Genomic DNA, 22612 nt, shown 5'->3' on the forward strand with positions numbered 1-22612 from the left:
ATCAATTATAGGAAGGACCAGTTATGAAGAGAATTTGAATCAGAAAGGAGGAGTGCAGGCCAGAACATTTAGGAGAGAAAAGAGACTCCAAGTACTTAAGGTAGAGATTGATTATCTAAGTAAAAGCAGCATAGAAAAAGAGTGAGATGGGGCAGCTAGGTGGTGCAGTGGATAGAGCTCCAGCCTTGGAGTCAGGAAGACCTGAGTTCAAATCTGGCCTCAGACACTTGACAGTTACTAGCTGTGGGACCTGGGCAAGTCACTTAACCCTGACCGCCTCACCAAAAAGAAAAAAAAAAGAAAATAAAAAAGAGTGAGATGTCATAGTGGTCCACAAAATGACCGATAATAACCAAAAACACTATTTTATTGCTAAAATATATTGAAAACATATTTGAAGGCAATCAGAAAGTTAGGGCTCATGGGTTATTGGCATGTAACTTGTCTAACATCTTCATTTTGTAAAGAAAGAAACTGAGGCCCAGAATGCTACTTTTCTTGTATGCTTCACCAATTGTGCCATTTACTAGGTTACTTAAACCATTGTAGTGGATTCTATAAGAAGTGTGTATAGAATTTCGGAATGGTTCAGAAAATTGTACTAAATACAAAGGAGCAGGAAATAAGATCTCTGAGTAAAGGCCAGGGGAACTCCAATTATTATTAAGCCTAGAGAATCAGAAATTGAGAAGTGACAATTCTGAAATGTTTGGAAATATCTGAAATATAAAGAGGCATTGTGGTGTATAGCTGGGAGATGGTTGGACTTAGAGTCGGGAAGACCTTGGTTTTAATCCTGCTTTTGTCATCTGCTCTCTACATAATTCTCTAATACTAACCATCAGAGATGCATCAGTGTAGAAGTTTATACATGAGAAGTTTCCCATGCCAATGACATCACAGGTTGGGAGAAAAATGGCCCCTCAAATTTGAGTATTGTTTTGAGGAACAGTGACAAGATGGCCACTATATCCATTGATGAAAGGGTAATAACTTGCATTTCTGTAGATTTGGAGAACACTTTTCATATATTAATTCATTCAGTCCTCACAACCACTATGTGAAGTAGGTGTTGTTATTGTCTATTATTGTCCTATTTTACAGACAAGTAAACTGAGGCATAGAGAAATTCAGTGACTTAGCCAGAGTCTCACAGCTAGGCAATAGTGGAGGCAGTATTCAAATTTAGGTCTTCCTTGATTCCAAGTTCTGCACAATGATAGATGGTGGAAACCAAAAGACATGTTTAACCCAAGGAAGATTTTTCTAACAGTGGAGGTTGTTGGGTAACTCAGTGGGTTACCAAAAGACGCTATGATTTATGGAAGTAGATTAGGGCCTCATAGAGAATTTTGTGTGACATTTAATATACATATGATATATATATATATATATATATATATATATATATATGTACGTGCATATATAATTTTTATTGATATATTGGCAAAATTTTCCCTTTATCCTTTCTCTTTGCCCCTTCCAGAAAGCCATCCTATATAACAAAGAATATTTTTAAAGAAAAAGAGAAAGAGAAAAAAAGTTGGCAATCTGAAAATTTATGCAGTGTTTCATACCTGTGGACTTTCAACTTCAGCAAAGGAGTAGAAGGAGATATCTTCTCTCAAGTGCCATGTTAAGGGACATACTTAAACTTTATTACGTAGACAGAGGGGAGCCACTGTAAATTTTTGAGTGTATGATGTAGTCAGAACTGTGAACTGAAAAGAGAAATATGACAGCCCAGGTCTGGAAGAGAAGAGATTGGAATTAGGGGGACCAGTTAGGAGATTGTTACTACTACCTGGATAAGAGGAAATGAAGGCATGAACCAGGGTGGTAATAATGGGAATGGAGAGGAAGGAATAGGGGCCAGGAATTCTCATGATTACTGAGTAAAGAATTATTTAAAATAATAATGAGCAGCTAGAATTGTTATCATAGAGATAAAACATGGCAGATTGATTCTAAAATTAGCACAATGGTGTTATGATATAATAACATGGCAGATTGATTGTAAAATTAGCACAGTGGTGTTATGATGTAATTTAAGAAGCAAATGACCTTGAAAAACTTCTGTTCACAGAAATAGAATTCTAGTATATAAAAGAACCTTAAAAGTATTTTCTTATTGAATTGGATTTTAAACAAACAAACTGGCCCCTTAGCATCAGACATCACTAATTTATAGGAGTACAACAGTCAGAAGCTAACCAGAAATGCCTTATACTGTATCTCTCTGCCTTCTGACAGTCCCACATCAAACCAATCTCAAAGAACCTCCAAAAAAAGTAAACAGTGAAAATGTCCAACAACCCCTTTTGTTGAAGAGATTTTCCTCCTGCTAAACAGAAGCAGAAGTCCCTCAGCTTCCACCTCGAGGAATCTCCTGATTTGGTCTGTCAATGGATATGAAAAACAGCTGGCCACCTTTCCAAGAAATAATATTTGAGAAATCACCGAATACTAAAGGTAGAAGGGAATTTAGAGATCATTTGATCTATCACCTTCCTTTAACAGATGAGAGCAGTGAGGCCCTGGAAGTTAAATAAAGTGACTTGCTCAGGGTTATACTAGTATTAAGTTGCTAAGTCAGGACTAGAACCCAGACTTTCTGACTTCAAGTTTAGCATCCCCAGCTTTCCTACTAATTAGCTGTGTGGTCTTGAGCAATTAATTTAGACCCTCTTGGTCTTAGTTTTTTCATCTATGAAATGGGTAGAGGTAAGATTTGTTGTTTAGTTGTGTCCAACTCTTCATCATCCTGTGGATCATAGCACACCAATACTGCCCATGGGGATTTCTTGGCAAAGGTACTGTAATGGTTTTGCTATCTTCTTCTCTAGTAAATTAAGGCAGAGATTAAGTGACTTGCCTAGGGTCACAAGCTAGTAAGTGTCTGAGGCTGGATTTGAAGTCAGGTCTTCCTGACTCCAGACCCAGTGCTCTATCCACTGTACCACCTCAGTTTCCTCATCTGTTAAATGGGAATAATAATAGCACCTATTTCCCAGGATTGCTATCCAGATCAAATGAGATAACATTTGTAAAATGCTTTGAAACCTCAAAATGCTATATAAATGCAAGCTTTTATTATTTTGTTAAATCCTTACAATCAAAGGAGGTCCAGCAGGCATCACTATCTCCATCCTATAGATGAGGAACCTGAAACTCAGAGTTGCGTGTCTTGCTGGTGAGTAGTATCAGTGTCCAGATTTGAGCCAAGGGCAGGACTCTTGTGATGCTGCTGCTCTGCAGGATTTTATGATGCAGCCATCGAAGCTAAAGGGAGAAAACCAGATCATTTCTCTTCGAGTTGGTGGCAGCAAATTGGGGCTAGGAGCTGGATTCACCCATCCCTGTGAAATCCCCAAGGGCCTGTGAAACCCAATCTCTCCCAACAACCAGGGCAGAATGAGAGACATAGAAATAGAATCAATTCTGTGAAAAGTCCCCAAACAGCAAGTGTCTTGACATGCATGGGAAGACAATTGTTTGTGCAATCTAACTGTCTTTCTTCCTTCCTCCTTCGTCCTCCAGAAAAAAAAAATCACAACCCCAGTTGCTGCTGCATATGGTAGCAGATTAGAGATGCATATGAGACCTCTTCCTCCCTTTTAGTACTCCTATTCTTTATTCCCCTCCATGCACTCTGATGCAGCTATACTGGGCAGCTAGGTAGTATAGTGGATAGAGTGGATGGAGTCAGGAGGACCTGGGTTCAAACTTGACTTAAGACACTTATTAGCTGTGTGACCCTGGGCAAGTCACTTCACCTTGCTTGCCTCAGTTTCCTCATCTGTAAAATGAGTTGGAGAAAGAAATGGTAAACCACTCCAATATCATTGACCCAAATGGCGTCACGAGGTTTCAGACAGGACTGAAACAACTGAACAACAAACATACTGATTTACTTGTGTTTTCCCACATGGCGTTCCATTTCCCATCTCCGTGGCCTTTACCTTGGCTGCCCCTGTGCTTAGGATGCTCTCCCTTCTTACCTCCACCTCTTGGCTTCCCTGGCTTCTGTCCATACTCAGCTCAGGCCTTTCCCTTGAGATAACTTTTAATGTATCCTTATATATAGACCTAGTTATTTACATGTTATCTCTTTTATTAGAATATGAGCTCCTTGAGGGTAGGAACTGTACATTTTTGTATCCCAATTGCTAAGCACAGTGCCTGACACATAGTAGCTTAAAGCTCTATATAAATACTAGCAATTGTTATTAATATTAATAATTATTATTCTTGTTAACTTGCTAAATGCCTATTAACTGACTGAGCTATAAACCAAAACCAGATAAGAGACCCTTGTTCTTATGCATCTCATTAGAAAGCATTAGTCTACAGAGCTTTTGCAATTTCACGTGCCAATTAGTTCTATTTTAGCTATTCCATAGCTACCTCTGCTATTAATTTTAGCCTAGGGCCATAAACAGTCTCTCACACTTGGCAGGTAGTCATTATCTAACATCCAATCAGTAATAATAAAAAGTAATCTGGTCCACCCCACAGATATTTTTTCGGGTCCACGTAGAGAGATGAGCTGTAACCTGGGAAGATAATTTTCTATCCTTCTTAGTATTTGATGCTGTCCATGTCCTGAGATAAATCAGAGTATTCTGGGCAGTTACCATAACGACTCAGGTATCTGAAAATTTGAGTCACTGTCACCCACGTCCATTGCTTTGGGGTTTATCTCACATCTGTCAGGCTTTATTGAAAGAAAACACCTCAAGGAAACTAGTCCTTGTAACTGCTTTACAGCCTGGTGCCCACTGGGCGTTGTTTGCATTGAGAAACACAAGATTTTCTTATTGATAGCTAAGGTCTCAAAGGTGACAATAAATTTTTAATTTTTTCTATAAAGCTAACATGTATATAGCATTTTAAGGTTTGCAAAACATTTTACGTGCATTATCTCACTTGAACTCATGTAGTAACTCTATGAGATAGGTCTGGAAGACATGACTCATAGGAGGTAATTATTCCAAATTCAAATAATGCAAAATTTGATTTAGTTCAAATTATAAAATGATACCAGATCCCACTTAATGTAAACCAAAATTCAACTAATGCAACATGTGAGAGCTAGTTGAAGGCTTTAACATGCCACTCCATCATCAGTGTGCTCTTGCCTAATGTCATGTGTGGATATGATTCACTGGTGGGTACCATGTTATACTAGGTAGACTGAGGTCCTTTCCAGCTCTAAATCTGCAGTCCTATTTCCTGTAATCTGGGTTAAAATTCCACCTTTGATCGTTACTATCTGTGTGACCTTGGGCAAGCCACAACTTTCATGGGCTCCAATTTCCTTGTCCATGAAGTGAGAGAGTTGGCTTTAGATGGCTCCCAAAGTCCTTTCAAGACCTAATTCTCTGAGCCTACAGTTAAGTGAAAGCTGTTTGGGATGAACAAAGTGCCATATACATTTACAGGAGGGTATGTTAATGGCAAATGTGTTATCCTGTCATCCAAATGCTTTCTGGGTCACACAAATGGGAAACATATCCTAAGCACCAAACATACGTGTATTCTGGGCCATGTGCCCACTGTGGGCTGATGAGGTCATCCCGTTCATCTCTCTGCCGATGCATCTTTTTTTTTTTTCCCCATCCTGGGCTTTATCCAATGTAGTAAATGATTCATGCAGTGGATCTCCCAGGATACCGCAAAGCTGAGGACTTATGAGAATAATGGATGGAATGTGACATGGCAGACATGACCACTTGGTGTAAATAAATTTTGCTCCATTTGAGACAAAGTGTTGGATTTATTCAAACTAACTAGCTAAGCTGTCAGTCAAATTGAGCCAGGTTACTAAGCAGATTTTGAGAGCAAAAACAACTCATGCAACATTTTTTCCTGACAGAGGAATGAGGCAGTGGTAATGTAGGAGCAATCCTTTAAAAACTGGGCCAGAAAGTTTTTCTTTTGGGGGTTGTGGAGAGAATGTAGACAGTTTTCCTCATATCAAAAGCAGTCTGGAATAAGCTATTTAGGAGAAATACAGACAGATGATGGAAGACCCTGTATCTCAGTCTCCTTAGACAGCAGTGTACCAAACGATCGAGTAAAATTCATATCCAATTGGGATGGTCTTATGAGTATAGAATGTGTATGTATGTATGTATGTATGTATGTATGTATGTATGTATGTATGTAAGTGTGTGTGTGTGCATCTATTTGTGAATCCATCTAAGAATCCTTAACTTCCCTCAAAGCTCATTTCAAGCATCATCTTCATGAGGCCTTCCCTAAACGCCAACTTACCATTCTTTCCCTGCTCCCCCAAATTGCCTTCTACCTTTCCCCCCCTAAATATCAACATATGGACACGTTGTTTCCCTTGGATAGAATGTTTCACTTCAGTCTTTGACTTCTCAGTACCTATCACATAGTAGGCTCTTTATAAATGCTTGTTGATTGATTGGTTATGTGTATAGAGAGTGTGTATATATGTATGTACCTATATGATACTTACAAAATATCTTGGATTTCATTGGTCTAGGTTTTCTTCACTGACACAGAAACCCTTTCATAGTTTTTGAGTTGGCACAGCTAGAATAGTTATCAGGTTCCTCTTCCCCTACCCCTTTGGTGCTAACAGCTGGTGGCTGCCATTTACATAGTGCCTACTACGTGCCAGGCACTGTGCTTTATAAATCACCATGCAAATGTTATCTCGTCTGAGCCTCACAATAATTCTGGGAGGTTGGTGCTATTACTATCCCCATTTTACAGAAGATAAATGGAGGGAAAGGGACTTGCCCAGAGTCACTTGGTAAATGTCTGAGGCTGGTCTTCCCGATGTCAGACCCAGTGTTCTATCCACTGATGACTTAACCAGGCTGGTTCTTGAATGACATGGTTGGTCACCAGGACTATGACTGAAACCTTATTACCTTGGTAGACTTGAGTTTAATAGAGCTTGAGCATCAGAGGAGATTTAGGGTCATATCCACAACACCAGGAGGTACAGGAAGAGAACTTGGAGGGAAGACCCTCTATATATATGTGGGGGGTCGTGTGGGGGAGTGTAGTTGTACATGTATAATAATAATAAGTGACGTTTATTTAGTATTTGGCAGTTGGCAAAGCACTTGCATATATTATCTAAGACTCACAAGTATTATAGGAGGAAGGTACTGCAGACATTATTATCCACAGTCTGCAGATAAGAAAGTAGAAACCCAGAGAAGAGATCTCCCCATGTTTCCAGAGCTAGTAAATGTCAGAGGCAGATTTCAAAGCCATATTTTCCAGATGACGCTATCCACTATACCATGTGGCTGCTCAACAAATGTATGCATGCCCATGAACATGTAATGTTACATATGCAGAGTGTTTCTGTGAACTACAGAAATATCATGTGAAGATCCAAGGGACGGTTGTCTGGTGCTCCTATGGACAATCTCATCCAAATAAAGATGGGTCTGAAATACAAATGTGTATCTGCTACCCTCATGCTATGTCTGTTTGGAAAGTTTAGCATGATTGTGCTGAATGTTGGACTGTAGCCTATACTTTTTTCTTGAAAGAATGTTGAAATACTTAGAAATCAAGTGAGTCATACTTCACTTTCATCAGCCAGAAAATAACAGTTGTTTCTCTAAATGTATACCAGATCTTTTAAAACAATTCCTTGTGGACACTTAATTTAGGGAAAAAGCAATGTGGATCATTCTGGAAACATCTCATAATCGTTGTATTCACCCTCATCCGTAGGAATTGTTCAGTGGTAGCTTCTTACATAGTTCCATTTGCATATTTCCAGGACTAGGAAGTTATAATAGTCTATGCTATGTCAATTTCTTTCATTGATCCACTTAGAGTGTAAGCTTTGGAAGGTAGACGGCTGCATCACATTCACCAATATTTCGTTGTGAAGCAGCACTGCACATAAGATTCTTTAAAAATCACTAATAGAGTAATTTGGAACAGTCCTCAGAACAGACCTAGTTTATTTCCCTTCTTCCTGGTCATATGGTATCCAAGTCCTTCAGGACAGGTGGTAGTTAATCACTTCCCTGTTACTTCACTAGGGAAAGAGTGTCTTCAACTTCTCTTGGCAATTTCTTTCTGTGTCTGAGAGTGCTCACAGTCATCAAATTTCTCTACACAGTGTTTTCAGTTGAGTCATTTTCCCCTCCACCCAGCCAAACCCTCTCTTGAAATTTATATTTTTACCTTCCTTTCCATTTTCAGAGGGGGTGGAGAATAATTGATATCATCTTCCGTGTCATAGTCCTCTGTGCTCTCTGAAGAGATGTGGAGGCAAAGGCATAGCTCTACAATGGACATATTTTCCCAACTGCTTTATCCCCCTAGTAGACTAAAAACTCGTCGAGGTCAGGGTCAGTTGGTTTTTTATCTCCAGTGCCTACCGTTGTGTCTGTCACATAGTAGGCATTTAATAGATGCCTACTGGACTGGGTTGGGTTGAAGGCCACAGATGCCTCAGCTAGTGGACAACATGGCGGGGATTTTGGAAGCAGACAGAGAAGCCAATTCCCATCCACTACCAGTGTCCATTTCTAGTTGTCAGAAGTCCTGGTATATGCTATCACAAGAAGGTACCGAAGGAGAAAAAATGAAAGGAGAAGCTATATGTAGAAAGTGAGAGGAAACAGGACATTTTTGATACATCAGTGATGCTCCTTTTGTGCTGTTTAGTGTTTGGTCCCTAACAATTCTCTTGTCCGTACTAACTCATTTTAAACCCTGTTTTTAGGGTTTAAGATAATTATCGTTTATGGTGCTCATCTGGGCCCAGTCCATGGTATCCAGATCTCCTATCTCTAATGTTGACTGCCTATGTGTCTTCCTTCCTGTAAGAAGGAGTTGTGTACTACGTGGCATTTGAGGTCCCTTTAAGCTATAATTCTTTAATTCCCTTTACCTCAAAGCTCCCAAATAGTTTACACTTTTTATAAACTCCTGACCTCTGCCTAGTGTAGAAATGATACCGTTTTCTTGTACATAAACGTCCTGGTGGTATAGGTTGTTATTCTTTAAAATAGTACATGCTATAATAATAAAGCCTAGTTTTTGGCTCTTGGAATATATTGAACATATCTACATAGGAACAAGGCAACTAGATGGTTCAGTTAATAGAGTGCTAGGCTTGGAGTCAGGAAGATTTGAGAACAAATCCAGCCTCAGACACTTACTAGCTGTGTGACCCTGGGTAAGTCTTTTAACCTTTGTTTACCTCAGTTTCCTCAACTGGAAAATGGGGATAATAACAGGACCTACCTTGCAGGGTTATTATGAGGATCAAATGAGATAATATTTGTAAAGTGCCTGGCATAGTGCCTGTAACACAGACACTGCGTAAATGCTTATTGCTTTCCCTTCCCAATGTTTAAAATCTCAAGTTTGAAGGTACCAGAGTGAGGGAGGAGGAGATAAAACTTACCTGGGCTCCCCAATAGATGCTGCAATCTGTGTGCTTACTTACATTCTCAGATCTCCAGTGGAGGTCCGGACCCATGGCGGAGAGCCTGAGCAGTATGCCACGCCACTCCCTCTACATCATCATCGGCGCCCTCTGCGTGGCCTTCGTCCTCATGCTGATCATCCTCATTGTGGGCATCTGCCGTATCAGCCGGATCGAATACCAGGGCTCCGCCAGGCCAGCCTACGAGGAGTTCTACAACTGCAGGAGCATCGACAGTGAATTCAGCAGCGCCATTGCCTCCATCCGCCATGCCAGGTGGGTGGGTTGGGAAGGGGAGTGACTTTATTCACTTGGGGCAGTCATAGGAGGCAGCAGGGGACTGGCTCTCAAGTCAGAGGATTTGGATTCAATAAATCTTATCTGATGTTTACCAGTTAAATCACTTAACTTTCTGGGCCTCAGTTTCCTCATCTGTAAAATGAGGGGGTTGGACTAGATGAGATGGCCTCTGAGTTCCCTTCTAGCTCTAAAACTACAATCCCATGGGGCTGTATTAATAAATTGCATAACAAGATAAAAAGAATCTCAAGTGGAACATTATGTCAAGGTTTTTAGAGAGAGTAACATTTGTTGCTGCTGTTCAGTTGTTTTGGTCACGTCTGACTCTTCGTGACCCCATTTGGGATTTTCTTGGCAGAGATACCGCAGTAATTTGCCATTTCCTTCTCCAGCTCATTTTATGAATGAGGAAACTGAGGCAAACAGGGTGAAGTGACTCGTCCAGGGTCACACAGCTAGTAAGTGTCTGAGGCCAGATTTGAACTCAGGAAGATGAGTCTTCCTGACTCCAAGCCCTATACTCTTGTCACTATGACGCCACCTAGCCACCCTCTTTACAAACTGTTAAGATCTCCCCGTTTTCTGTGGGCAGTCAACAGGAGAGAGCAGGTCTGTCTTTGTGATATCATCAATGTGATGAACTTAAGAAGGCAGAACTAACTCTAATTTGATCACCGAAGGTCAGTGACTCACCTGTAGCTTATATAGTTTTAGAGAGCTGCCTGGAGGCATTGAGAGGTGAAGGGATTTGTCCAGGGCCACAAAATATCTGTTAGAGGTAGAATTTGAACTCAGGTCTTCTGGCTCAAGGTCAACTTTCTAGCCATGAAGCTGTACACCCTTTCTCTCTTAAATTAGACATGCGGAAATAAGGTATATAGATACTTGTTGCCAATTTTGCTTAGAATCCAACGAACGTTTAACAAACACTTGGTAGGAGCTAAGCAGCTTCACTGGCCTGGAGGGGCTTAGTTTATCTCAGAGTAAGTGGATTGTCCCCTCCTTCCTTTAGGACGCCCCACTGGTGGCGGTGGGAATGACTCTTCTGGCAATAGTGTGAGAATGCCAGGGAGCCTCTGCTGCTGTTGGCACCAAGAAAGGTGTGTCCTAGGGCCTCCAGAGCAAGGAGACAGAATTCTGTGTTTTCAGTCCCCAAGCCAGTTGTCATGGGCTTTAAAGATCTATGTATATTTATGATGAGCTCCTGAGGGCTGAACCTGCAACAGTTCCCAGCTCATTGAAGTCTGTTTTCACTTAGATACTGTTGATAGGGGAAGAAACAGAGTTTATCAGTGTTGGAATCTGGGGCTGATTTTTAAAAAATCAAAACCATTTGCAACAGAATGATGAAAAGGCAAGCTCCTCATGTGAACCAAATGACTAAAATGAAACAATTGGATTTAAGACAATATCTTCCAGAATACCTGGAGCTGAGGAACATTGCACTTCTAGCAATTTCCTCAACTGTATAATGTATTTTTCAGCAAGTGAACCCTGACTGGGCCTCTAACCCATTGGTTCTGGGAGCCTTTGGATTTTCTCTTTCTTTTTTCCTCCAACAAAAACATATAAAACCCTCTTGACTTAGATCTCTGTCTAACACAAATGCCAAAATGAAGGAATTATATCTCCAGCTTTTAACCTTCAAGTTACATTGAGATCAAATTGATGGAAATATTTCATCAGTCAGGCAGAACGGGAGTTCAGTGAGTCACTTGGACAAAACAGAGCAAAGATAGAGTGTTTTACTCATCACAGCCAAAGGTCTTTTTTCTTTCTTTTTCTTTTCTTTTTTTTTTTTCAACATTTACTAGGGGCTGAAGGAAGCCTTTGGCAACCATGATGACAACTGTGATGTCAGTATCCATTGTGCCTTGGGGAGGGGGTGAGGAAGTGAGAAGATCACCTCTAGACAGGTTACCAACCAACCACCCTTTGACTCACGTTTGCCATCTGACTGCCGATCAATACAGTTTCCACTTGTTTTGCCTGTTGTATCTCAGGATAGCATGAGTAGGGTTTCCCCTCCCCTTACTCTTTTTAACTCCCCTTCCCTCCTCTCTCCTCTTCTCTCCTTCTTTCCTCCTCTTTTCTCTCCTCTCTCTTTCCTTTTATCTTCTCTCCTCTCCTCCTTTCTTCTCTCATCCTCTTCTCTTCTCTCCCCTCCCCTGTCTCTTATTTCTCTTTTCTGTCTTTTCTCTTTTCCCTTCTTTTTTATCTCCTCATCTCCTTTCTCTTTTCCTCCCTTCCACTATCATTCTTTCCTTTCCTTTTCCCTTTCTTTTCTCCTCTTCTCTCTTCCCTTCCCTTCCTTCTTTCCTTTGGAAAGTTTATAACAGATCAGGAGAGAAATAAGACCTTGGTAAAAATGGGTTGATTGAATGACAGGGTTTAGAACAAAAAAGTTCCATAGAAATCATCTATTCTAAATCCCTCTTTCTCCAGATGAAGAAACCAGGGTCCAGGAAAGCAAATTGACTTACCTAGGGTCTCATAGAGAATGACAGATATTGAGAAAATGCTTAGCCTGGGCTTTGATTAAAGGGCAAGTTAGGGAATTCACTGTGATGTTTTGCTGACTGGACTTTGACCCACTGGTTCAAAGGACCTGAACTTTAGGAATAAAGAGGCACTATCCTTCATATCCATAGAGATGATATCATTGACATGTTGCTATCATGGTCTATTTTGAGGGCTGTTCCCCCAGTGGGGAGGGTGGATTTGCAACAATTCACCCCCCTGCTCTCCCCAGATAAACGTTCACAATTAAATCCGGGGTTCTTAACCTGAAGGCCTTGTATTTTTTTTAATAGCTAATCATATTTCACAATGTAATTGGTTTCCTTTGTGACCCTACATATTTTATGAATTTAAAAACATTATTCTGAGAATGAGTCCATAGGCTTTATCAGATTATGAAAGGGGTCCAAGACTCAACAAACGTGAAGAACCCTTGGACTGAATAAAGGCACATTCATTCATTGAATTTATTCAAGAAACATGTATTAAAGAATAAGCACTGGCTGTAGACTTGGGAGACATGGTTTCACATCCCTGCTGATATATAGTATGTGTGTGATTTCAGTCAGGTCACATAATAACAATAATAGTAATAGTAATAATAATAATAATAATGACACTATGCTAAGTGTTTCACAAATATCTCATCTGATCCTCACAATGATCCTGGGAAATAAGTGCTATAATTATTACCATTTCACAGTTGAAGAAATTTAATCTCTATAAGCTTTATTTTCCTCAGCTGTAAAATGGGTATAATAATACATTACCTATCTCACAGGGGTATTCTGAGGAAAGTGCCTTATAAAACTAAGCATCCTCTCTCTAAATATGAGCCACGTGTGGGGTACTTTGCAAGATTCTAGAAAGGCTTGGGTACATGTTTATCTTAGTATGCATCATGAATATAGAATAACAGACTAATACAAGTAAGTGAAGGTTTAAAACTCTTTAAATACCTTCTATGGGGCAACTTGGTGGCACAGTAGATAGCTTGCTGGGCCTGGAGTCAGGAAGACTCATCTTTCTGAGTTCAAATCTGGCCTCAGATGCTTACTAGTTGTGTGACTCTGGGCAAGTCACTTTACCTTTTTTGCCTCAGTTTCCTCATCTGTCAAATGAGCTGGAGAAGGAAATGGCAAACCACTCTAACATCATTGACAAGAAACCCCAAATGGGGGCTAGACATGACGAAATGATTGATCAACACCACAAATACCTTTTACATCTTAAATATTCTCTGGGATTCCTCAAGCTGAGAGAACATATAAAGTCCAACTTAACATTTTTCCCTGCTACTTAGGTTATTGGTTTATCACTCAGTTTGGGTGATTATACCCAAATAGAGTCAGATTCACTTATCTGCTAGCATAATACTGATCTGGCAGTGAGTGGGACAGTATCTCATATTTTAAAAAGCTTTAAAAATTATCGTTGAATGTTCTTGAATGTAATAAAAATAGGCCCAGCTTGCTCACACCAGTGCTGTTTTGCTAATTCCTAAGACCTTTATTTTGCTTGGTAACCAACTGGCATCATGCCTTCTACCTCCTGGAGACAAGCCATCTGGAATGAATTGGCATATGTCATCAATGAGCATTTCCAAAGGAAAATAGTTTTCAGGAATGTTGTTCAGGGTTGGGGTTTAGCTGGCTGACCTCTGAGGGCCTTTCCCATTCTGAGATTGTAGGATTCTATAAAGCATGATATTCTTTTTCCCTATCTCTCTTCATCAAAAATTGAAGTTCTCTGATTGATGCCAAAGCTCTAGAAAGAGACAGGGCAAGGAACAGAGCCAGGATTGGTCCATGGTGAATAAGCTCATTACATTTCTGGACAACCTGATCTAGGAAACATCTTTTAAAATTAAAAACATATATTAAAATAAAAGTTTTCATAATTGTTACTTGAACATGTCAACTGGTATTAAAGGTTGTAAAGGAGAGGCTAGTTAATTTTTTAAATTGGGGTTTTAAGTCATTGTAGTAAATGTAAAATGAGAAAGTGTAGTGAATAGAAAATAAGCTAATTTCTCTGAATATTTATGGAGCTTAATAAAGAAAAGAGAAATCAATATGAGCTTTCTCAAAATCCGCCATACCACATCTGAAAGTTTTCCAGAGAATGAATGCAAAAACTGCTTGAATTTGGACCCAGTCGATCTTAATTCAGTCCAGCAAACATTTATTTATTGCCTGCTATATTCATGGTGTTAATTGATACTGGGGATTCAAAGACAAAACCAGAACAAGTCCATGTTCCCTCTAGGAGCTTGTATATTCTACTGAGGTTGGGGGAGGGCATACAACTCATAGCTTAAGAAAATATAGAATAACTTCAGGAGGAAAAGATCATTAAGAACTAGGGGTATGGGGGCAGCTAGATGGTGTAATGGAGAGAGAGAGAGCACCGGGCCTGGATTCAGGAAGACCTGAGTTCCAATCTGGCCTCAGACACTTGACACTTACTAGCTGTGTGACCCTGGGCAAGTCACTTCACCCCATCTGCCTCGGGGAAAAAAAAAAGAACTAGGGGCATCCAGAAAAATGTATGGTACCTGAATAGAGTCTTGAATGAATAGATAAAGAGAGAGTGTGAGCTTGACGCAGTAGCTTACCATTTCTAGGCCTGTTTCTTCAGCTGAAAAACGAATGCATTGGACTAGATTAGAGGAAAGGTATTTCTTTCTATGTCTGACATTGCATGTTCTGAGGTCTCTCCTAGGTATGAAATTTTAGGATTCTATACATATGGGCATAGGATAGGTCCTTTATAAATGTATACCTGTGATTACAGAGAACCATTTATCTAGAGCTTAATCTAGACATAGAAGGGACCTCAGAGGCCATCTTAGTTCAAGCCCCTCTTTTGGGATTTTTGAGGAAACTGAGGCCAAGAGAAGAAAAGTGACTTGTCCAAAGTCACACAGTTAGCAAGCCTCAAAGACAGGATTTGAACTCAAGTCCTCTTACTCTAGTCCCTGGGTTCCCGGCCCCCCCCCCCACTGGATTACACTTCCTTTTGAACTCTACATGAAAGAAAATATCTGTTATTTGTGTAATAATACTATTACCCCATACTTCTATAGCACAGTGCCTGGAACATAGTTAACTTTTAATGAATGCTTATTGACTTTGGCCCAGTACATTCTTTATAACCCTGTGAAGTTCGAGGATTATTATCTCCATACTTTTTTTTTAGAATTCTCATGTATCTAAACACAATACACAGTATTTAGGTTCTTTTGTTAACTTACAAATGATGTATCAAGGAGTCTCAAATCTTGACATTACATTGAACTCTTCATCTTCTCTTACCTCACATATACAATCGATTGCTGAATCATGCCATCTCTTCCTTTAAAGCATCTCTCTTCCTTCTTTCCACTCACATAGCCACCACCTTAGTTAAGGCTCTCATTACCTCTTGCCTAGATTCTTTTATTCCAACAGCCTCCTAATTCATCATGCTTCAAGTTTCCCACCACTCCAATTCATACTACATACTACTGCTAAAGCAATTTTTCTTAAACGCCAGTCTGACCATATGATCCCCCTACTTGACCAGTTCTAGTGACTTCCTATTGCCTCTGGGATAAAGTATAAACTCTGCTTTTTGACTTTTTAAAGCTTCACAGAATCTGGCTCCAATCTATCCTTCCAGTTTCATTGAAGATTATTGCCTCTCTTTCCCTCTGTGATCCAAACGGGCCTTCCCCCTGCTCCTAATTCCCAAAGATCCATTTCTCCATTTCCCATCTCTTTGCCTTTGGACTGGCCATCCTATGTGCCTGGAATGCACTTCCTCCCCACCTCTCCTCATAGAGTCTCTTTCTTTCTTTAAGAGGCAGCTCAGGTGCCATCTTCTTCATGAAACCTTTCTTTAGCCCATCACTGCTAATGCCCCTCCTCCCACACCACCTTCTATTAAATTTGTATATATGTGCATTTACTAACTTTATGTTTAAACTATGCATATGTATTTGTGTATGCATACATATATATGTATATGTGTGTATGTACTTGTCTCCCCCATTAAAATACAAATTCCTTGTGAGTAGGGATTATTTTATTCTTTGTACTTGGATCCCTAGTGACTAACATAAGCCCCAATATATAGGAGACATTAAAAAATGTTTTAAAATGAACAAAACTTGTTGAGTGGTCCTGAAATATTTTAGAAGCTCTGTTCATTTTTTTTTTTAAAGAGGAAGTTGTTTATCATTGGTCAGTCAGTCAGTTGACCTAATGGGACACAATCTTTGTTTAACCAGAATTCTATTTTCCTTTTGTGTTTCAGGTTTGGAAAGAAATCCCGACCTACTATGTATGATGCAACTCCCATTGCTTATGAGGATTACAGTCCTGATGACAAACCCTTGGTCACACTGATTAAAACAAAAGATTTGTAATCGACTGTATCTTTTTTGGATTATTTTTCAAAAAGATGAGATACAACACTAATTTAAATATTTTTAAGAGTAAAAAAATCCTAAGAAATTTAAATTGTTAGCTGCTCAAGAATTTTCTGTAGAATATTTAAGAACTAATTTTCTGCAGCTTTTAGTTTGAAGAAATATTTTAAAACCGAATTTGTGATGTTCATAGACTACATTTTAATGTACTTTCAGCTCTCTGAACCATAGGCTTCTAATAGTGTGTGCTCTTTTCACGGTAGACACTATTATGACACCCAGATTAATTTCTGTGCTTGTTACAGAATAAGTCTAATGGAGAAGAAGTTTCTATTTGACATTAAAGTGTCGGCTTTCTGAGTAGAGTTAGGAAAAAAAATGTAAAGCGTAGTCTGATGCATAATACAGTATATCCATATCTTAAAAGAAGTCTAAGATGTGTGTGTTGTGAAAAAGAAACTAGTTACATTAATTATTCCTCACCTGAATGAATTAGCTTTTTGCCTTATTCTGTGCATGGGTAGAGATCCTATTTCTGCATTATTTGGTTGAATCTTGTGGAAGCATACTTCGGAGTTCAATGTTTGTCGGGTTTTGTTTTGTTCTGTAATAGTCTTCAAGGTAGGCCACCTTCACAGAACAAACAAACAAACTACAGGTTCAGTGAGTACCTGGGAAGGCTGATTTGGTGATGGTGTTGGTCCTATATTTTTCTTTGGAAAGTCCAAGTTTTTCTATTGTGAGTAAATCAAATCTGTGTTTTAAATTGTTTGCTCTTAAGAGGTTGCAAATGTATGAGAGAAGCAGCTCTTTGAATAGCGTGTGTTTCTCCTTGCATATCTTATTTATGCCCAAGACCTTTTTTTGTGGCTGTATTTGAATGCTGAGCTTCTTCAAGTTCTTGCTGATTTCAAAGGATATTAAATAAATGTTATCATATCAGTGGTGCCATGGACTCTTTCATTTGAAAAAACTGCATTGTTTCTGGGATTAAGACAGTGAATTTTCTCTAGGGGATGTAAAACTGCAGGACACTGAAATTGGGAACTGAACCCAGGTCTTTCTGACTTCAAGTCCAACTCTCTCTCCATTAAGCCATGTTAATAAACCTCCAGTGATGTGAAGCAGAAACCCCCAACTTGATTATTGGATGATACTGGGCAATGAATGGGTTGGGTCAAGAATAGCATCTAGTGGAATCAAACATACATCTGGGTGATGTTAGGATGATTTTCTAGACATCTAGAGAAGTCTGTGGGAAAATACTAAAAAGTGCAATTCAAACATTCTCTGTGTGTGTGTGTGTCTCACAATTTGTTGATTTCTTTTGTTTTCTACTATACAGCTATCTCTCATTATGTCCCCCAGGATTTTCCCTTGTACCAAAGAACCATAACCAGCATAGTGACCATAGCTAACAGTGTATTTCCGTTTTTCTGAAATTCTGTGTCTCAACTCCACCAACTCAGGTAGAGAGGAGGAAGGTGTGGTTCATCCTTCAACCTCTGTAGCCAAAATTATTTCTTCAGTTTTCCAACCTTGTTCAGAGCCATGTTGATATTGCTGTATCTCTAGTGATAGAGCATGCCCATACATGTGGGTATAGATTTATACACATACACATCTTCATATGTATATCTATATGTGTGTTCACATTATTTCCCTTTCCACATACTTTAATCCAATACCATTGGCCCCCTTGCCTTTCCTCACACAAGATGCTCCATCTCCCACGTCTGGGAGTTTTCTTCTGCCTAGAATGCCTCTCTACCTCCTGGCTTCCCTGACATCTGCAAGAAGCCACTCCCAGCCCTCCTTAGCACCATCCCTCTGATACTACTCTTAATTTAGCCTCTATGTACTTTGTGTATCTTCTCCCCCATTAGACTATGAGCTCCATGACTTGTATTCTTAGCACTTAGCACAATGCCTAGCACATAGTAAGCATTTAATAAATGTGGGTTGACTGACTGTATATAAACATGCACACATATATTTCTGAGTATATATGTGTATATATATATATGCATATACATATACCAAACATGCTATGTATCTATATATACAGTATGTCAGTCATATATGCAATAGCACATAGTTGTATACATGTGTGATTATACATATGTGTTCATACATACATTGCACATATGCATAAATTCATGTGTACATATACCTATTCCACATACACATGGGCACGTAAATATATACACACTACCAGATGAAAAAGTTTTTTTTAAATTTAATGTAGGTTAGCATCTTGTCTACCTAGAGCACGGATGTCACACAGCCAGGATGTGTCAGAAGTGGGACTTGAGCCCAGAGCCTTCCCAGCTTTGAGGCCAGCTCACTATCTACCATACCACACTGCCTTTCCTGTATCTGTGTATTCAGAATAAATATAAAGAAAATAAATACATTTAAATAGAAGAGTTAAGTATAGGGAAGCCAGAGGCACTAGAAGGTGGGCACTCAGGAAAGACTTCCTGTCAAAGGTGATGCCTAAGCTTGCAGGACGAGAGGGGTCCTACGAGGTGGGGGTGAGGAAGGATTGTGCTCCAGGCGTGAGGAATAGCCAGAACAAGGCCACAGAGAAGTGAAATGTCCTGCCATCTGTAAGTAAGACAGAGAAGGCCAGTTTGACTGTGTTTGGGGAGGGGAATAATGTGGGGAGGACGGAAAAATAGGAGGGCTTTAAAAATAAACCAGACTATTTGTTCCTAGAGGTAATAGGGAGCCACAAGAATTATTAGAGGGGGAACATGATTACGATCAGGGAGGATTGGGAAAGATTTCTTGCAGGTGGGACTTCAGCTAAGGCTTGATTCACACTTAAAGAAAATCCCTTTGGCAGCTGTGTGGAGAATGAATTAGAGGAGAGGGTAAGTCTGAGGCAGAGGCCACTGCAGTTTGTAAGAGGAAAAGGAGGAGATTTGGGGCAAAAGATACTGGGGAGAGAGAGACGACAAGACGATGCCAGATTGGATGTGTGGGGTAAAGAAGAGTGAGGAATGGAGTAGAGCCCTGCAGTTGGGAACCTGAGAGACAAGCGGTGCCTTTGAGAGAAATGGGGAAGTTTGGAAGAGAGGGACATTGGGGGGTATGGAGGGGTTCTGTTTCGGAGGCGTTCTGCCTAGGTTTCCTCTGGGACGTCTTGTCTGGGCATCAATAGGCACTGGGTGATTCTGGGCTGAGAGTCAGGGGAGAGACAGGACCTGGACAGATGGATCGGTGAGTAGTCAGCATAGAAATGATAATTAAGCCTGTGGGAACTGATGACACAATGTGCACAAACACACACACACACTGAAAACCTCTGTGTTGTAATCCTCATTCAAATTACTTGATAGAATGTAAACCCACTGGGAACAGGGATTGGGTCATTTATATATATATATATATATATATATATATATATATATATATATATATATATATATATATATCTTTAACCCCAGTACCAAACACAGAGCATGACATATAGTTGGTGCTTAAAAAATGCTTAATAAATGCCCTTGTTACATGTGTGACAACGAGCAGGTCCCCTAAAATCTCTGCATTTAATTTTCTTTACTTGAAAATGAAGGGATTGGACTCCATCAGCGATGACAGACGCATGGCCACGTGTAGCCCCCAACTCTCCTGAGCGCAGCCTGAACCAGATTATAACACAATTGGGAACTATTTAACAAAATAAAAATACAATAAAATGTAGATAATGTTAATATATGGTTTTCTAAGTCAATAAGAACCCACAGGGATCTGTTCCTATTTGAGTCTGATACCCTTGGACTAGAGGATCTCTAAGAACCCTTCTGTTTGTCCTATGATCCTAATAGTAAATTAAATGCATTTAAACAACTGTATATGAAATGCCTGGCAGGCTAAAGACCCTGTGCTGATGCTGGTGAAAAAAAGATGAAAATCAACATAGTGTCTGCCCTCAAGAAGCTTACATTCTACCAGGGAGAGCAAAGGCAAAGTTAGATAGTATGATCTACATTAGTCCTGAGGGACAGTGAGTAAATGAATGACCAGAGTGGGTTCGGAAATGGAGTGAGGGTGATAAATATGGTGGTGCAGTGGACAGGGAACTTTGGAGACCTAGACTGCAATCCTAACTCTCCCAGTGATCATTGTGTGGCATTCCTTGGGTAATTCACATTTTCTGGTGGGTGGGGTCAAACTGGTGTATTCCTTATTTAGTTATCTTTGTGGCACAGGACGTGGAATGAGGAAGACCTGAGTTCAAAGCCAACCTCAGACACTTACTAGCTATGTGACCTTGGGTAAGTCATTTAACTTCTGTCTGCCTCATTTTCCTCAAGTGGGGATATAATAGCACCTATCTCTCAGGGTTGTTTTGAGGATCAAATGAGACAATATTTATAAAGTGCTTAGAACAGTACCTGGAGCATAATAGGTGCTTAAAAATGTGTTTCCTTTCTTCCTTCTTTCCCTTCTAGCTCTGTGATTCTGTGGTAATCAGAAGCTTCTCAGCCCCACCATGAAAAAGGTAATGTCTCTGGACTGAGGAGAAATCAGATGCAATCCCCATGTCATGAAGGTGGGCATTTCCCATCGCCTATGGGTGGTAACTGGAGTACATGAAGTCTGTGGGGGCTATTCTGAAGTGTGATTCACTAGCATTTAACTGTTTTCAATTACAATTTTAGGAAGAGATCCAAAAATACCCTGCTGCTTTTGGAACTATGTATGGTCCAAAGCTGAACACGTTTCTGGATTGAATCAATATTTTTGTAATGGATTTTTGTGAGGGTAAATTTCCATGCTCCTTTCCGTTTTAATGTGCAGGTTAAAATTTAACCCTCAGTTATATTACTGGTCTACAGATGGGCAAATATCTTTGGTTTTTCTTTACTTAAAACCAATCAGTCTGATGCCTCCGGTTGTCAAGGACCATGCTTACAACGTAAAAATCCTTTTATTCTTAATCAATTCAGCTGTGTGCCAGGCACAGGCACTGAGAATTAAAAAAAAAAAGGCTAAAAACAGTCCCTGCCCTCAAGTGGCTCACAGTCTAATGGGGGAGATAACTGATAAACAGCTGTGTACAAACAACACAGTCATTGAGACAGGCTACCTTGTCAATGTTGTTGGTTAATCAGATGCTTTCCAAGACACACAATTTTTCATTACCATCTGAGATTCAGATTTCTTGATCTTCCTGCCTCAACAATTAGCACTGATTCTAGTCTCCAGAGAAAGTGGCCCCTAGGTGTTAGATAAATGGTTTCACCTTAACCTAAAGCACCCCACGTGTTTCTTTAATCAGTTTTTATAAAATCTCTTGGGGTTTCAGTGTTCTCAACTACTTCCCTCACAGCATTTTGAAGAGAGGAAATATATTATTATTGTTGATGATGATATTATTAATAATAAGTATGTTATTAATGTATGTATTTTTAATGATGGTTATATTAACAAGTATGCTATTCTTAATAATAAATGTACTGTTATTATTACACAATAGATGTGCCCTGACAGAAGTTAAAAAGTAAAGCAAAATGATAAAAATATAGCTTATGTTCTAAGGAGCATTAATAATATAATATTAATTATATTGAATTATAATATAATTTTAAAATGATTATTATAAGTTACTATAAAATAGAATAATTATTAAGTTATAATATAATAATAACAAAATTTTTGCATAGTGCTTGAAGATCCCCAAGGTGTTTGACATATGCTATCTCATTTAATTCTCACAGTGACCCTATAAGGCAAGTAGTACAGGCACTATGACCCATATTTTATAAAGGCATCTGAACCTCAGAGAGCTGATAATAGCTCTTGTAGCTTATAAGTATCAAAGGCAGGATTTGGAGAACCACAGCATGTCAGCAATTGAAAAGATCTTAGAAAGCATCTAGTCCAATCCAAGGCCTCCCCCACTGCCCAAAGGATTC

At 39.5% G+C, this 22612-nt stretch overlaps 1 protein-coding gene across 1 annotated transcript in view; it reads left to right on the forward strand.

The window, feature by feature from the left end:
* Window positions 1-17624, forward strand: part of DNER (delta/notch like EGF repeat containing) — a 340534-nt gene extending 322910 nt beyond the window's left edge. Inside the window, 2 exon segments of the mRNA XM_020970975.2 lie at window positions 9478-9724; window positions 16568-17624. Of these exon segments, the coding sequence (XP_020826634.1) occupies window positions 9478-9724; window positions 16568-16679 (359 nt within the window). The 3' untranslated portion in view covers window positions 16680-17624.
* The last annotated feature ends 4988 nt before the right edge of the window (window positions 17625-22612 follow it).

The sequence above is a fragment of the Phascolarctos cinereus genome, unplaced genomic scaffold, assembly GCF_003287225.1.
Source record: "Phascolarctos cinereus isolate Bilbo 61053 unplaced genomic scaffold, phaCin_HiC Scaffold_7;HRSCAF=346, whole genome shotgun sequence".
Classification (NCBI taxonomy): Eukaryota; Metazoa; Chordata; class Mammalia; order Diprotodontia; family Phascolarctidae; genus Phascolarctos; species Phascolarctos cinereus.